This window comes from Gymnoscopelus microlampas, assembly GCF_963454915.1.
Source record: "Gymnoscopelus microlampas genome assembly, chromosome: 6".
In the NCBI taxonomy this organism is placed as follows: Eukaryota; Metazoa; Chordata; class Actinopteri; order Myctophiformes; family Myctophidae; genus Gymnoscopelus; species Gymnoscopelus microlampas.
In genome coordinates this window covers 55,174,729-55,193,513 of record NC_139943.1, presented here as the reverse complement: position 1 = coordinate 55,193,513, position 18,785 = coordinate 55,174,729, and the positions used below count along the sequence as shown (strand labels likewise).

The following is an 18,785-nucleotide window of genomic DNA, read 5'->3' as shown; positions in this document are numbered from 1 at the left end:
ATATTTCAACTTTTTATGTTTTGTATTTTTTTCTGTAAATTGATGTCCTACTTCATTATTCTCGAGTGTCACAAAAAATAGTGAAAATAGCAGATCTACAAGCTCACAACGCATCTGCGTTGTGAGCTTGTAGATCCCCATGCCATTATCCCCATGTTAAAGTGTTTTTAAAATAACAAAAAAAAGGAATGGTTTTGAACATACAAGGTTTACAACCGGACAACAACGAGTGCCGCGCTATGAGCTTGTAGGTCTGCTATTTTTGAAAAATCTAGAAAATGTTTGCGAATCACCGAATATATACTTTCTTAGAGCTAACATTTGTAAAATATTTAGAAAAATAAAATTTTCTCTGCTTTCTTGTTTTTTTTTCTGCGTTTTTGGCGAGAACGAGCTATATTCACCAGTCAATAACTAAAGAACGGAGGGTCGTGGTGACACGCTTTTTTCCCCCCGATGGAAAGCAGAGACACTACTCCGTCTTTTGCGACACTCTGTGTGTCAATCGTCCAGGAGCGAAATATAATATTCTGTGGCTCTTGAAAGGTTAGTAACAATCCTCAAAAATGCTGGCACTGGCTGCAGACTGTTCTGAAAAACTCTGGCAGTGAATGAGTTAATGGGTTAAGTCCACCCCTCCCCCCACTGCCCTCTCCAAGGGCCTCTGTGATCAAATGAAGTCAAATGAAGTAAATGCCAAGTGATCCTGGTGGCTCACTTGGCACTTGGCCGTCTGTATTGGACGTGTCAGGAATGCAGAGCATCCCGCCGCGTTGGCTCAGTCCGTGTGAAGTTCATAGCCTAATACACGAATCCACGGAGCGCTGCCCTGTAGGTGGCGCCGCTGCCATCGCTGCGGTGTCAGACTCGGTCAGCTGCCGCTATGGTTCTGTCCGTCAGTTGACGTTACTCTTTACCCGCTTGGCCGCTGGAGCAGCCGTAAACTACACAGGTTCGTCCCGATTTTCTGTACATCTTTGTAAAGTTAGTGTTACTGTATACATGGGGTCTTCAACAGGGGGTCCGGGACCCCTAGGGGGTCCTCAGAGCTACTATAGGGGGTCCGCCAAATTTTTGTGTGATAGGATTTAGTTTTTTTACATTAACCACTTGAACCCTAGAATTCCTTTTCTGAGGGGAACATTAGCCGAAAATAGCAGATCTACAAGCTCTCAACGCCTCGCAGCGCGAGGCGTTGAGAGCTTGTAGATCGGCTATTTTTGGCAAAGAGGCTATAGGTGTAGAGGGAAGAAATAGCAGACTAAGTAAACAAAATAAATACAGTAGGGGGTCCCTGCTTCATCTTTCTCTCAGCTAGGGGGTCCTTGGCCTGAAAACGTTGAAGACCCCTGCAGTATACAGTTGTGTTCCAGACGGAGGGTCAGGCCTGTCTGCCTGCCACCAGACAGAGAGACAGGCCTAGTGTCTGCCTGCCACCAGACAGAGAGACAGGCCTAGTGTCTGCCTGCCACCAGACAGAGAGACAGGCCTAGTGTCTGCCTGCAACCAGACAGAGAGACAGGCCTGGTGTCTGCCTGCCACCAGACAGAGAGACAGGCCTAGTGTCTGCCTGCAACCAGACAGAGAGACAGGCCTGGTGTCTGCCTGCCACCAGACAGAGAGACAGAGAAAAATGACACACAGATGCGTTCCCGGTCTTAATGGGTTAAAAGATGCCGACCTTACAGCACCCTTTAACAGCATTGAAACGGTATAAGGGTCTCACCTTCATCGTATCTCTGTCTGGACGCGCTCCCCGGCGAGGCGCTGGGAACGCCCTCGTAGAGCCCCTCCCCCACGAAGTCTGTGTAGAACAGCATGAAGGACATGACGGCCATCCAGCTGCACAGCTGGGCCACGCACAGCTGGCGCATCACCCTGGGAACGTGGCAGTAGCACCTGGAGAGAGACAGGAGCTGATCAAATCCAATTCCCATTCTGCTTATCAATTCCCTAACCCTTAAAGGTTCTATGACATTCATTTTCACTTTTTTTAATGTTTTTTTGGGGGGTTTTATGACCTCAATTACACCCGAAAAACCTGAACTTTGAACATTCAGTGGATTTTCTGTGGTTTTCTGAATAATTAGGCTGAAAAGTAATCTGAGCTTGGCCCTTGGATAGTGAAGTCACAGGCCATTAATCCCGCCCACTCTCCTCCTCGCCCCTCCCCTATCCTTTCCTTTGGGGGGAGGCGGAGCAGAGGTGATGATTGACAGGCAAAATCCCTCAACAGCGACACCCGCAGGCAAAGATTTATTTTTTCATTGCAGTTGAAAAGGCTTTAGAAATGTGAGAGAAAAACACCTGCCATGGCTCACTAGAGTGGGATTTTCAGTTAAAGCTTTTTTTACACACGTTTGAAGGACCATGACAAAGACTTTTAATGTGTTGTAAAACGGAATGCCATGAAACCTAAAACACATTAACTCATTCACTGCCAAGGACGTAATTAAATGTGGCATGGTCCAAGTATATTCCATGTTTGGGATTTCAATAAAATACGTTTGTATTATACTTCATGTGGTTATTACAGTATATAGACAGATGGCTTTTCAGAGGACATGAGGAGACAGGAAGTTCCAGCTAAACTAGGTTTTGGTTCGTCAACGCACAATAGCTTCAATAGTTGTGGTTTCCATTAAGGTGAACAGGTACAGCAGCATGTTGATGAGAAAGTATGTTGATGGAACGGAACAAAATACTTGAGTCAAAACAGATAATTACGTGCAATTATGCGATTAATGAAGGGCAGGACAGGATTTAAAGGAATGCAGTGTCACAATAGTTTGACGCAAAGGTGCCTAAGTTTGATCAAGGGTTTCCATGGATTATGCTTATTGAGTGTTATTATAATTTAGTCGTTATTGTTATTATTGGACACTTTGAAGTGCTGCCTTCCTTTGCCTTGGTGCTCCTTCTCAACAGATGCCATGTTTTGGCTATTTTTCCACTGTGGTCACACCGTTGACTCACATACCGTACGTGATACGTGGTACGTACGGGTATCACGTACAATACCACAAATCTCCTGCAACATATTAACCCATTAAGACCTGAGGCGATTCTTAATTTTTTTTTGAAAAAAAAAAAAAAAAATGTTTAAAGATTTTTCAAAAATAGCAGATCTACAAGCTCATAGCGCGCAGAGATGGGCGAAAATACATTGAAAAGTATTTTGATACAAAATACAAATACTGGGTCAAACAAAGTATCAAAATACAAAATATAAATACAGGTCAGAGAAATGTATTTTGATACAAAATACAAATACTGGGTCAAACAAAGTATCAAAATACAAAATATAAATACAGGTCAGAGAAATGTATTTTGATAATACAAAATACGTATTTTTGTATTTTGAAAATACAAAATACTACATTTGAAAGTATTTCATTTTTTCCATCCCAGCCAAATACAAATTACAAAATACAAAAAAGTATTTCAAATACGTATTTCAAATACATCTATTTCAAATACTGCCCATAAAATAAAATAAAGTATTTTATGTATTTCAAATACAGAAAATACTATTTGAAAAATATTTGAAAGTATTTTGATACAAATTACATTTCATTTTTTCCATCCCGGCCAAATACAAATTACAAAATACAAAAAAGTATTTCAAATACATATTTCAAATACATGTATTTCAAATACTGCCCATCTCTATTAGCGCGGCACTCGGTGCCGCGCTATGAGCTTGTATATCTGCTATTTTTGAATAGCCAAAGAAATCTAAAGTGACACAGATGCGTTCCAGGTCTTAACGAGTCACCACAATTATTCAAACACATTTTTTAACATTAGATTGTGAATATTCAACAAAAAAAGACAATATTTTTCGGGAAAAAAACGAAAAAAGGGCCACGGACATAGACAAGTCTTGCCACGGACATGTTTGCCCATGTACGGACATGCTGATGACCCCTGGCCCCCACCTCACGTCTAAAATACACTTTTTGGCCAGAAAAAAAAATATTTCACCGGAAGGAAAAATCTGGCCAACAGAAAAATTCCATTGACCAGATATGTAAGGAGCGCAGTGGAGTAACCAAAAACATGTTTTTCCTTCCGGTGAACTATTTTCTTTTCTGGCCAAAAAGTGTATTTTAGACGTGAGGTGGGGGGCTCAGAGTGTTCCCACTAAGTAGAGTAGGCTTTCAACATCATAAAACCCTCTTTGTTTTGGTGAGTAGCGAAAGTGTATGTTTTATTTTTGACTAAAGACGAGAGGCTGCGCAGCCTGCGCTGCCGCGGGTGTGAGGGGAAAGGATGGAGAGTCCCATAGCGTTAACTCATTCACTGCCAGAATAAAAAAAATCAATCAATCATCCACTGCCGGCGATTTTTCGATTTTCTTACCTTTTTCAAGTACAGAATATTTATCTCCATTATGATCGATCCTCTGATGGTTGCTAATCACTGAGGGTTATACTGTGTGGTTTCACAAATGTCAACGAGGTCATCGCGACCTCGTTGACATTAATTGTCTGCCTTTGAAAATAGCATTTCTGACAAAAAATACATAGTAAAAAAAAAAGTACACAGTTTAGTTTGCTGTGTACTTTTCTATGTGAGGAAAACGAAAAAAACAAAACAAATAATAATACAAATAATAATAATATTTTTTTTTACGTCAGTGGCAGTATTGGTAACGGGAAAAATTACGTGTTTCACGTCAGTGGCAGTGAATGAGTTTTAAGGAGAACTCCTTCTAACGCTATGGACCAGAGCTATAGGTTAGGGTTATAGGGTGTGTATATATATATATATATATATATATACCTGTATATGGCCGGGGTCATGGACCAGCAGGTTCTCAGCAGACACAGCACGGGTCCCGCCTTCAGCAGCCTCAGCTTGCACTTCAGCAGGTAGCAGCAGGAGCGGGGGAGGGGCAGGGGCACGCCACAGCGCCCCGCCCCCTCCAGAGAGCCCCCCAACGCCGCCAGCCCCCCACCAGACTCCAGTAGAGACCCCCCTCCCCCCTTTGGCCCCCCGGACATGCTGCCAGCGCTGCAGGAGGGCTCCTCAGACACCTGCAGGCAGGGGATTCAAGGAAGAAACGCAAAAATAAATAAAAATGCCAAGACGGAAAAGTTTTGGTTACGCGAAGTTCTAGTCTCTCTCTCTCGGGACAAAACTGTTGGCTCAGTCCAGTGGTGGAAAATGTATACTCAAATGTTTTACTTCAGTAAAAGTATCAATAAGGCAATGTAGAAATACTCTGTTAGGGCGCACTCCCACCGCACTTTTATTTTACCTCTGGGGCAGAATCTGCCAATGCTTTGTCAATGCAAATGCGTGGATTCACGCAAGAGGCGAAGAAGCATAAAACTGCTGGAGGCAGGAGCTGATTTTCCCCCTCTGTCCAATCGGGTGAGTCGAAGGCGGATCGACCCAAGACTCAGGAAGCAACATGGTGCTCTCAGTGGACCAACTGGTTGTAGCTGTTGCATCTCACCCAGTACTTTATGATTTGACCATGAAAGAGTTCCATATGACTGACATTAAAGAACTGGCCTGGTTACAAGTCAGTGCGGTCGCAAAGGCTTCACGTTAGTGTAATAATATATTTAGTGTAATAATATTACTCTAACTATATATTTAATAGCCTTGTCAGTTAAAAATAGTCTTCACTTTTGCACTTGGGGTTCGTACATCTACATACACATTCAAATTTAAAATATAAAGTGCTTACCCCATGGCCCCATTTTACAATCATGTACGGGCCCTCAGAAGTACCCGTATCTTCCATATTGTTCAATAAAAAGCATTTTAATTCGATTGGTGGCCATTTGCCCATAGAGTTATAATGTACCAACAGTGCAATACACCTCTCAACTGCTAGGGTCGCGCAGTTGAAAGCATACGGAGAAAATGACCACCGATTGGATTAAAATGCTTTTTATTGAACAATACGGAAGATACGGATACTTATGAGGGCCAGTACATGGTTGTAACATCCGTGGCCATGGGGTAAGTACTTTATATTTTAAATCTGAATGTGTATGTAGATGTACGAACGAACCCCAAGTGTGAAAGTGCAAAGACATTTTTTTGTCTAGTGTCTAGTGACGGTGCGGGCTACGGGGACGGTCTTGAATGTGAGTGACAGGTGTGTCACAGCGTTTTTTTAGAATCCGCTGGCTGCAAAAAACTGTGGCCGCGCACAACATATATATATTTTTTTAAAGATAGTTTAAAATAGAAGGTCAACAGCTTCCTGTGCGTGGCTTCCAGGAGGCGTAGTTACAGACTCTGTGTAGCTTAATGTGGAATAGTCGTCTCGCTTGAGAGGCTCGCCAAGACCCAATGTGCAATTTGTGAAACGGCATGAAAGGAGCAGATCTGTCCCTGTTGTAGCTGAGATAAGTTGTTGCCCTGAAAACACTGGAGTTTTGTTTTATGATTTTGTCATTAAGAATAGCTCATTTAAGTAAGGGTTTCTATAAAATGCAACAACATGTTGTTCTGTAGAATGAAAATGTAAAAAAAAGTGTTTCCTGTCCTCGTCACTACTCTGAGGAACTGAGATCCGTTAGAGCATAATATTGGTGTTCTGTGTGCATGTAGTCATACGCCACAAACATCAATTTACAGGAGAGATCCGGACCAAAATACATATATATATATATTGTGTCTGCCTATAATCAGTCACCAACATACCTGATGCAGTTGACTTTTTTCATAGAGGCCCCTGTGACCCCTCCCACAGCTAGAATGGAGCCCAGAGCATAATCATAATTCGGCTATTTTCGTCGCTCCAAACTTGTTTTCCCCACAAATCCTCTCTATGTAGTGTCCTGGCACTCACACATGCACTGTTTGTCACTCATGAGGGGGGGGGGGGGAGCGCTACACGCGAAATCTTGCCGGACACGCGAATCTCGCGAGAGTTCACGCAGCAGAGCCGTTCTGTAGGAACGGCAGCTCATGAGTGACAAACAGTGCATGTGTGAGTGCCAGGACACTACATAGAGTGGATTTGTGAAAAAAAAAAGAAAAAGTTTGGAGCGACGAAAAAAGCCGAATTAGGATTATGCTCTGGGCTCCATTGTAGCTGTGGGAGGGGTCTGCACTGCAGAATGGAGCACAGGGGCTTCTATGAAAAAAGTCAACTGCATCAGGTATGTTGGTGAATGATTATAGGCAGACACAATATATATGTATGTATTTTGGTCCGGATCTCTCCTTTAAATTAATGTGATTTAAAGGAGAATTCCTGACTACTTTTCTAACCTTTTATATGATATTATTATTATCCTAGGACGAGTGGTACAGTAGAAAAAATTAACTCCACCCCGAGTCCACCGTAGCTAAAAACCCGAGCCGACAGTCCATGCGCTAGATCGCGTATTGTATTTATTTATTTTTTGTTCATATCTGACTTTCCTAATGACAGAAATCACGCCACAGTGTTTTTGTCCCAATTGGGCCGCCGTAGTGTTTACAAGCCGATCACGGGCGAAATCTCTCCTTGCGAGAATTCCGGAGGGGCGCGTCTCACAGTGTGGACAGTTTGCTGTCATTAGGAAAGTCAGATATGAACAAAAAAATCACACCCTGTGTGAAGGTAGCGGCGCCTTTGATATATTTTGTCATCGATATGTGTTTATAATCAGGGGTGCACATAACTGGTGCGCATGCGCACCCAAAATAAAAAATGCGCACCACATCAGGCGACGCGAGGCGCTTTTGCGCACCAACAGCTGGGACAGGAATTTCCAAGCTTTTATTTTTTAGCAAAACTAAAAAATAAAAGCCTGGAGATCGAGGCTAGGAATTTACTTCCTGAAGCCACACTCACACAATCACTCTAAAGCACCCGTCGGCCCCATGTACAGCCATTAGGCACAGGGGTAGAGATATGACTCGCGTCGCCTCGCATCGCCTCGCATTGCCTGGCTGCGTGCACGCAGCCAGCAGCGGCTGTTAGAGGCACTCGTCACCGATGATGAACGCACCGTAATGGTGCAAAATATGGCTTTATCTAACAGCGTGAGAAAAAAAAACGGAGAAAATTGGCGGAATTTAGAAGCATAGCGTCCTTTTTTTCTCACCCCCCCCGTTGACAAAACGGGACGGGCGCCATGCGCACCAAGTCACATGTCCAGGTGCTCTTCTGCGTACCAGACCTAAAAAGTTATGTGCACCCCTGTTTATAATGTGTTTATAGCCATGTGTCACGTGAAGCTTGACCAATCACTTTGTTGACGGGTCTTTGTTGACGGCTCTTCTGCGTACCAGACCTAAAAAGTTATGTGCACCCCTGTTTATAATGTGTTTATAGCCATGTGTCACGTGAAGCTTTCACTTTGTTGACGGGTCTGACCAATCAGAGCATTGACGGGTCTGACCAATCAGAGCGTTGACGGGTCTGACCAATCAGAGCGTTGACGGTTCTGACCAATCAGAGCGTTGACGGGTCTGACCAATCAGAGCGTTGACGGGTCTGACCAATCAGAGCGTTGACGGGTCTGACCAATCAGAGCGTTGACAGGTCTGACCAATCAGAGCGTTGACGGGTCTGACCAATCAGAGCGTTGACGGGTCTGACCAATCAGAGCGTTGACGGTGAACACGGACAAAGTCAGGTATAGAGCAGGATCCGCTAGCGCAGCTAAAAATATGTATAACATTGTGATAAAAGTATGCAATCTAGCGCAGTGGTTCTCAACCTTTTCAGGCCGCGACCCCCAAAATAATCATATTTGAACTGGGGACCCCCCACCCTGACAAGCACTTGTAATTGTAGTAGGCATTACATTTAGTTTGACTCGGTTCCACAGATAAATATTGTGAAAATAGCAGATCTACAAGCTCACAACGCCTCGCGTTATAGATCTTATTAAGAGGCAAAATCTTTTTTTTTGCCTCTTTCTATTATTTCACAATTTGGCCAATGTTTGACCAGTTTTTATAGTACAGTTTGTTGATTACTTTCAATGCAGTAATGGTATTTTTTCTTTTTTAGGTATTAAAAAGATCCTCGTCCTAGCACATAATAATATCATATAAAAGTAAGAAAAACGTAGTCCGGAATTCTCCTTTAATCACACACAATTAAAAGGACTAGGGCTGAACAATTCATCGAAGTCGAAATCGAGTTAAAGGTAGGGTAAGTGAGTTTTTCCCCAGTTTTTCCCCAGGTTGCCCCAGGTACGATTCCAGGCCAGGCCAGCAAATGTGTCGATGAAATTAAATTTGTCCCTGAGCAAGACTCTTAACCCCTAATTGCTCACAGGCCCTCATTGGAAACAAGACCGCAAGGACTTTCATGAACGGACCTGTTAAAGGAATTATCCTTATCCTTACCTTCATGGTGATGAGGACGCTGGAGATGAAGATGAGGATGAGCACGGAGAAGAGGCACTCGGCCTGGCCGCCCAGGTAGACGGAGAGGAGGCCGCGGCTCCAGTCCAGCGCGGGCAGCAGGTAGCCCACGCAGCCGCCCAGGCTGACCATGAAGCTGAACATGGCGAAGGCCTGGCCGCAGTCGTCCTGGTCGCGGTACAGGTCCGACAGCAGGGCCTCCAGCGGCGTGAAGCACACCTGGCCGCAGAAGTCCAGGAGCCCCACCCCCAGGATGAGGAAGAACACCTAGAGAGAGACAAAACACAGTGGCATTTACATAATGAGCAGTGGTGTAAAAGTAACTAAGTACATTTACTCAAGTACTGTACTGAAATACAATTTTGAGGTGTTTTTTTTTTTTTTTACTTTACTGGAGTATTTACAATTTGCAGTACTTTTACTTCTACTCCACTACATCTCAGAGGCAAATATTGTACTTTTACTCTACTACAATTATTTGACAACTTTGGTTACTTTGGTTACTTTGTAGATTTTGACATTTAACCCATTAAGACCTGAGGCCGATTCTACAAATTTCTTCTAAATCCCAACAGTATTCTGAAAAAAACGTATGTTTCTATATCAGTGGTTCTCAAACTTTTTCATGTCAAGGACCCCCAAAATTATATGTATTTGGCCACCGACCCCTATCTCAAAATATTTTGTTCCAGGGACCCCCAGAAAAAATTGCTTTAAAATAATATATATTCAAAGATTTGCACACATTTTAACGATTTTTCAAAAATAGCAGATCTACAAGCTCGTAGCATGGCACTCGGTGCCGCGCTATGAGCTTGTAGATCTGCTATTTTTGAATAGCCAAAGTGTAAAAGCTCAAATCAAGAAGTGACACAGATGCGTTCCAGGTCTTAAAGGGTTAAGACCATGAAAGGCAACCGGAAACTGACGGAATACGTCGCCACTCTTCAAAAGGGACAGCCCTGCCAAGCCAAAGTGCAGTAACTACGTTTTTGGACACACCGACTTATTTGGGTATCCCAAAGGTCAAATTAGCCTTTGTGATGTTGGGGGATAAACAATGACCTCAAGAACAGATGTACAATTAGTGTAATATCACTTATATGCCGATATCTCATTTGGCTGACCAGTTGAATCACTTTTAAACCCATTTTTCAGTGATTTTTGTTTTCGTAGTTACTGCACTCTGCCTTGGCAGGGCAGACTGGCTGACAAAGCGGCGCGACGCACCTCATGACAAATTGTAGATCGGCGCAAGTGAGTCCCTCACACGATTAAACGTTTATAAAGTAATTAGCCGACTCTCACGTGTAATGAAGAGAATAAGAAGTGTGTTTACAGTTTAACCTCACGAACAAAGGCTAATACAACTGGGAATGGATATTATATAGTTACGTCCCCGTCTAGGGGAAAAAGAGATGCAACATGAAGTGGGAGTGAACCCCGTTTTTATTTAGAACTTATATATTTACATGAACGTGCGTGTGTGTGTGTGTGTGTGTGTGTGTGTGTGTGTGTGTGTGTGTGTGTGTGTGCGTGTGTGGGCAGGGGTGATGGCCTCCATAAGATGAATCTGAGGGCGGAACACACACGCGTTGCATGATGAACTATATTTAAAAAGGTCAGAGGCTTGAAATGTTTGACATTTCAAATCCGTTTCAATATGCAAATAACTCGACCTGTATTGTTAGAAGGATGCATTCCAGATAATTTAAGGACTGCTGCATTCCTCCCTAGATATGTGCAGAAACCAGTTTTTAATTATCTGGAATGCATCCTAGGGCACCAGATTCCTCAGGGCCAGCACTGCCGGTAGGCAGCGGTTCCGGTATAGGATAGAAAGGAGACTCTTTGTGTCTCCTACCGGAACCGCCGCCGGTCATCAAATTATTGGCTTAGGAATGCGACAAAATGAATTCAAGTCTCCATGGGGGGACTAATCGATACAAAAAAAAGAAGTCGTTTTGGGGGTGAACTGTCTCTTTAAGTTAACTCTAATAACCCTGGCCTGGACAGACAGGGGTGTAAACAGCAGCTGGTTGGTGCAGCCATACATACATACATACATCCTGCCATAGTCCAGATATCACATCACTGGACTGTCAGCAGCACAGCCAGGCTCATCAAAGGGCCCGAAGTAGTGGTGGAAAAGCTACTCAAATGTTTTACTTAAGTAAAAATATCAATACTGGAATGTAGACTCTCTATACAAGTAAAAGATTGGAATTCAAAAATGAACTTGAGTAAAAGTACAAAAGTATTGGTATCAAATTGTACTTAAAATATAAAAAGTAGAAAGTACTCATTATGCAGAATGTCCCATTTCACAACTTTTCAAAAGTTCAAAATCTTTTGAAAATAGCAGATCTACAAGCTCACAATGCGTCGTGATGCGACGCATTGTGAGCTTGTAGATCTGCTATTTTCAAATGGCCAAAATGTATTTAGTTACTGTTACTTAATGTTACTTTGTAAATCTACAAAGTAACTAGTAACTAAAGTTTTCAAATAACTGTAGTGCCGTAAAAGCACAATATTTGCCTCTGAGATGTAGTGGAGTAGAAGTAAAAGTACTGAACATTTGGAAATAACTCCAGTAAAGTAAAAGTACCTCAAAATTGTACTCAAGTACAGTGCTTGAGTAAATGTACTTAAGTTACTTTACACCACTGCAGAGATCAGATCACCGGAGTGTCAGCACAGCACAGCCAGCAGGCTTCATCAAAGGGCCTGAAGGAAGAAGATCAGGGCTTTGGCACGGCCGAGGGGACACTTTATACGTAACACCAGTCACCTTGCAGTCCTCAGTTCCTCCCTACATACAGCCCCACCAGTTGGTATCACACATCAAACACACTGCAGTATTTAGAAGACTCCTCTCAGTACACTATGAATCACTCAGGACACTTGTCTTCATGTTATGTGTGCCCTATATACATTTGTCCATTTGAAAATGGCAGATCTACAAGCTCACAATGCGCCGCGATGCATTGTGAACTCGTAGATCTGCTATTTTCACTTTATTTGTTGACTAAATTGTCAGTAAATTTAGTTTTAGGACACTCTGGGACACTCTGCATAACGAGTACTTTTACTTTTGGTATTTGAAGTACCGGTACATTTTGACTTTTACTCAAGTCAATTTTGAATATTTCTACATTGCAGTATATTGATACTTTTACTTAAAGGATCATTTCACCCCTGGAAGAACTTACAGTCACTCAATGTTAATATTTGTAGTGGATAACGGTGGCAAAATCTTTAATTTGCACCCTATGGCCAGAAAAACGATAGAAATCTCTGTGTTTGACTGGGGTTTGACTGGAGTGCTGCATTACTACAATGACCACAATGCTTTAGGGCACTGCCCTTCCTAGTGGGGAGGGGAGGCTGCGTGGGGGTGTGGTCTACATTGTAGTCAGGAAATAAGGGGAGATAAAGAGACTATGAGTCAATTGACTCATCGTGTCTGAGGATATGGATACAAATCTGAAAAATACAGATAAAACACAAAAAACACACCAGGATCATGTTTATGGGTCCTAGACCTAGATAAAAATAGGGGTTTGATGCAAAATCGGTGAAATGTCCCTTTAAGTAAAACATGTGAGTACTTTTACCAGGCTGAATGTAGTGTGTTGTCGTGGTTACCTGCAGCGTGGTGCGCGCCCCGCCCCAGGCCAGGCGGGCCGCCAGGACGTCGGCGTGGGGGATGATGATGAGCGCCAGGAGGACCCCCAGGGACAGCAGCCAGATGAAGGGGCGGCGCCGGCCATAGCTGCTGTTACAGTGGTCACTGGCCGAGCCAATCAGAGGGATGAACAGGAGGCCCAGCACCGGCCCGATACCTGATGAAAAAGAGATGAACCCATTAAAAGGCCTGGGGACGCATCTGTGTCACTTTTAGATTTCTTTGGGCTATTCAAAAATAGCAGATACAGCAGATAAAATAGCAGAAACAAGCTCATAGTGCGGCACCGATATTAATCAATATTAATCTGGTGGTTAAAAGAGTTAGTAGGAAAATAAAAATATATAAATCAGTTCCAAAGGTCCACTCATATAGGTTAACTTTTATTTACTGTTATTACATTACAATAGAACAGCGGTTCTCAAAGTGGGGTCCATGGAGCCCCAGGGGTTCTCAAGGGGGTTCCACATAAACTATTATTCACTATTAATAGTTTTCTAAACAATCAGTTTCAATATATTTGTGGTTGTTTGCCCAGCCATACTACCAAATATACAAACTGGAAGTTTACACCTGTAGCCTAGCTACTCTCTCTCTCTCTCTCTTTCTCACACACACACACACACACACACACACACACACACACACACACACACACACACACACACACACACACACACACACACACACACACACACACACACACACACACACACACACACACACACAGGCATTAACAACAACAGATGTAACAGGGTTACTGTTTCATAACAGCAGGATGGGTGAAATTGTTGTTTGTAAAACAATGTTTCTAAAGTGTTCAGAGAGGAACTAAAAACAACTGGTTAACACAGACGATCCTTTCTCTAGCGCTTGGTAGAAACACACACACTCAGTAACACACACCGTTACAGAGGAATAGCATCTGAGGCCGCTTGTCTGGAACGCATCACATGTACAGGAAGTAGAGCCGAGTAGATACAGACACCACACACACACACACACACACACCAGCTGTGAGCACCCATCAAAACAATCCACACATGCATGGTGTCTCGTCTCAAACCCCCCCAAAAATAGCAGATCTACAAGCTGAACAACAGAGTATAAATCAGGCTGGAACCCCCCCTTCTCCTCTCAACATGCGCGCGCGCACACACACACACACACACACACACACACACACACACACACACACACACACACACACACACACACACACACACACACACACACACACACACACACACACACACACACACACACACACACACACACACACACACACACACACACACACACACACACACACACACACACACAGTAAAAGACCCCAAAATTAATATGCATTTGGCCACAGAGCCCCATCTGAAAACGTTTCGTGCCAGGGACCCACAGAAGAGAAGCATGTGTTGTTTATTCCAAATTGTTGAAACATTTTCCATAATTACTTAAAAAAATAAATAGCAGATCTACAAACACATAACGCATCACATTACGACGTGTTGTAGATCGGCTATTTTGGAATAACTGGAGTATAAAATAGGGGTAAAGAGGTTTATTTTGCTGCTATATTTACTAATTGTGTTAAAAGTACCCAGGACCCCGGGTACATCACACAGCACGCGACTCACTGGCTCTAATACAACACATACCACCGTATACACAGTATCTAATCACTGAGCAGAGTAATGTACACCATCCTTGACCTGCCATGACTGATACATCACTACTGTAACACAGAGAGAGAGAGAGAGAGAGAGAGAGAGAGAGAGTGTGTGTGTGTGAGTGAGTGAGTGAGTGACAGAGGGGATGTCAAATCCTATATTAAATGTGCCTACGATCCAATTTCCTACACATTTAGCCTAAAAATCGACCAGGGCTATAGCCTTTGGATCGTGTTCTTTAAATTGTTTAGTAGTGGGCCATATTTTGGCACAGTAGCGCACTACTCTATCGTCACACATATTATGTCCCCGTAATTTTTGACCCGGAAGGGCTACGGAGGGACAGAGAAATGGTGTGTGTGAATGACAAGGCGGAGCTCGAGCGTGTGCGTGTGTGTATTCTCTCAGCTAAGGGTACCTTGTGCTGACAAATGGTTGAAGACCCCTACTCTAATTGTTATCTTTGATGGTTTGGGGTCTCATGTTGTGTCAGGTCACGAGATGAGCCTCAACACTACAGCACCTTACACCTTACACTGACAGCATAAAGCCTCCATTCACACAACTCACCTTATGCAGGAGCACGCTGCATGGGGCTAAATATAACACCTATGGCCTGGTGTGTGTGTGTGTGTGTGTGTGTGTGTGTGTGTGTGTGTGTGTGTGTGTGTGTGTGTGTGTGTGTGTGTGTGTGTGTGTGTGTGTGTGTGTGTGGTAGAGCCTGACCGATATATCAGATTGGTCGATATATATATATTATTGGAGTTTTTTTTTTTTAAAGATGTAAGTATCAGCAATTAAGGTTTTTATAACCAATCCCATCCCATATTTGCCCATATTTTGGGCAAGTCATTATAGGCAAAAAGTTTCAAAATAAACATTTTTCTCTTTCTTTCTATCGCTCTTTCGCTCTCTAACATGATGGTTGTGAGCTTGTAGATCGACTATAAAAAGAAGATGCCTAGGAAGAAGTGGGCAGGTGTCACCAATTGAAATAATGATTAAACATGTATACATTATTAACCCAAAGTGTATATAGAATGCTACTGTGTTTATACTTAATGTGACACTGTCCTTAAACTGGCATTATTACATGCATGTCAGTTATTGTGTTTCATCAAGTCTGAGCCCTTCAGAAACACTAGGTACAGAACACTGATGTCAGGAGGACAGGTTTAGCATATTTACTGTAAATGACGTTCTTCATGCGTGGAATGGAATGAATTTCATTCCAAAACAACACTACAAAGTCACATGGCCAGTATAGCAGTGTTGATTTCGTCGACTAAAACCTGGACAAAAAATGTTCGTCGACTACCTTTTTTCACTGACAAAAACTAAATAAAAACTAAGCTACGATGACTAAGACTTAATAAATTGACAATTTCATCAACAAATAAAACTAGACTAAAATGTTAGTGAGGGACTACAATTTGCTTTGCTAAATTAGTTGTAATTGTATTCTTGCTCTGTAAAAGCACTTTGAGCTGCATTTCATTTCATGAAAGTTGCTATACAAATAAAGTGTATTATTATTATTCGTGGAGAAGAGATCCAGTAGAAGTAAGAACTAAGTTTTATGCTCGGTTGCACTTGGGTGTTGTGCTCTGAAAATAGCAGATCTACAAACGTCGCGTTGCGTTGTGAGGTTGTAGATCTGCTATTTTTGGCAAAGAGATTTAGAGAGTGAAAAAAAAGACTGTGTTTTACCAATTCTAGAGGGTTTAAGTGGTAGGCCTACCGGATATGCAGCTCGGCAAAGGTGAATTGATCGCAGTGTAAATGACGGAGGACAATTTCACCATCAATTACTGTCCTATTACAGGATTACTGTGAGGGTTTTTTATCACGATAAACGATAATAACGATCATCGTCCCATCCCTATTACAGACGATGGCCCATAGACTGTAATGAAAAATTACAGAAAAATTATGAAAATACAGGGAACGGTGACGTCACCCATTTTTTTATTCCAGATTTTTACTTGTAACAGAGTATTTCTACACTGCAGTATTGATACTTTTTAATTCACTCTCTCACTGCCACACTTATTTCTGGCCTGGCCGCGTTTGCCCACTGCCAGCGATTTTTACATTTTCTTACCTTTTCAAGTAGTCACAGAATATTTATCTCCATTATGATCGATACCCCTGATGATTGCTATTCACTGAAGGTTATACTCAACGAGGTCATCGCGACCTCGTTGACATTAATTGTCTGCCTTTGAAAATAGCATGTCTGGGCCAAAAAGACAGTTAAAAAAAAAGTACACAGGAGCCAAGATACAGCCTTTTTAAGTAATAAGTTAAACAAGAAGTGAATGGAGCAGCAAATCTTCGGATCACGATATCTTGGGTTCTGAACTTTTTTTCAAAGAAAAATAAAGATAAATAATAATAATAATAATAATAATAATAATAATAATAATAAATATATATATATATATGGCATTCAGAAAAATACTTGTGATAACTCGTTCTTGACAGCCAGAGAGTTAACCCATTAAGACCTGGAACACATCTGTGTCACTTTAGATTTCTTTGGCTATTCAAAAATAGCAGATGTACAAGCTCATAGCTCGTATGCCGCGCTATGAACTTGTACTGTAGATCTTCTATTTTTGAAAAATCTTGAAACATTTTTTTTTTAAATAAAATAAAAAAACCTGTTAGGATTTAGGTCTTAATGGGTTAAGTACAACATGTGAGTACTTTTCCCACCACTGTCCTTTAGGTACTGTGGTCTCCCCTCGCCCCTCACACAACAGCAGCATGTGGGGCCACGTCGGTCGCAAGTGAAATTTTTCCCATTACAATGCATGCCAAACGGCTCTCCAGCGCCTTCTATATAACTACCTATTGTTAGACGCAGAGCCCTAGAGCTCTCTCCCAAAGCCACACAGTCCCTCTCTCACACCCAGGCTGTGTTTATGGAGTTCTATATGTGCCCTGGTTAACCCCGCGGTGCCCGACAGGAAGCACACACAGACACACTGTCCCCTCATTAAAGACACATTCAACTCACTGGGAATTTTAACCCTTTAAGACCGGGGAACGCATCTGTGTGTTAAACCACTTTTAACAATTATTTTTATACGTTTGGCTATTCAAACATAGCAGATGTACACTAGGGGTGGGACGATATGGGTATCTCACGATATGATATCTGTGGCGATATTAGGCCCCCGATAACACTAATATCACGATATCCGATATATTGCGATATCACGATATATTGCATTAAATTTCACCAACGATATATCACGATAGTCCTTGTATTCCATTCATAAACGCATAAAATAGCACCAAACAGTTCAAAATCCTCATTACACAAATACAGAGTCGGAAAAACAACGTAGCACCTTTTTCCGGCAGTATATCGATTATTTATCGCGGGAGAAAGTATCGCGATATCGATATATCGTCCGACCCCTAATGTACAAGCTCATAGCGCGGCACCGAGTGCCGCGCTATGAGCTTGTATATCCGCTATTGTTTTTGAAAATTTGTGAATGCATATATTTTTTAAAGCCAGCATTTTTAACTCAAAGAACAACGTATTCCCATATAACATACTCCCTGGAACAACATATTTTGAGATGGGGGTCCGCATCCAAATACAAATCATTTTGGGTGGTCCTTCACATGAAAAAGTTTGAGAACCACAGATTATAGCAGCATAATATTTTTCCCAAAAACTGTTAGTCATCTGCAGAATCCCCAGAAGCAAAAATTTGAGTTGAAAACGTTCCCTTTAAAAATATATATATTCAAAGATTTGCAAATAAATTCATGATTTTTCAAAAAAATAGCCAAAGAAATCTAAAAATGACAGATACTTTCCCGGCCTTAATGGGTTAACCTGTGGAGGCGCAAAAAAACAGGAAGCTGAAAACAGCACCGTTGGCCAAACATAGGGGTTGTGACTCAATGTGGGTCACAGACCTGTTTAACCACTTAATACCCACTAGACTTGGTAAACTGGACCCGAGTTGGCTCTGTAACTTGGACCTCTTTTTGCCGTCTATTCTCCAACAAAATGCCCGATCTACTTGGAGATCAGCTAGTTTTGGCTGATGCTCTCCCCA

The 18,785-nt window shown here is 42.3% G+C and overlaps 1 protein-coding gene across 1 annotated transcript in view; it reads right to left on the bottom strand.

Moving 5' to 3' along the window:
• LOC311046519 (solute carrier family 45 member 3) overlaps positions 1–18,785 on the bottom strand; it is an 87,266-nt gene that overhangs the window by 10,473 nt on the left and 58,008 nt on the right. Inside the window, exons 3-6 of the mRNA XM_084058868.1 lie at positions 12,991–13,187; positions 9,322–9,606; positions 4,789–5,042; positions 1,727–1,899 (exon numbers count right to left, since the gene is read on the bottom strand). Coding sequence (XP_083914994.1) covers positions 1,727–1,899; positions 4,789–5,042; positions 9,322–9,606; positions 12,991–13,187 — 909 coding nt within the window. The remainder of the gene's footprint in view (positions 1–1,726; positions 1,900–4,788; positions 5,043–9,321; positions 9,607–12,990; positions 13,188–18,785) is intronic.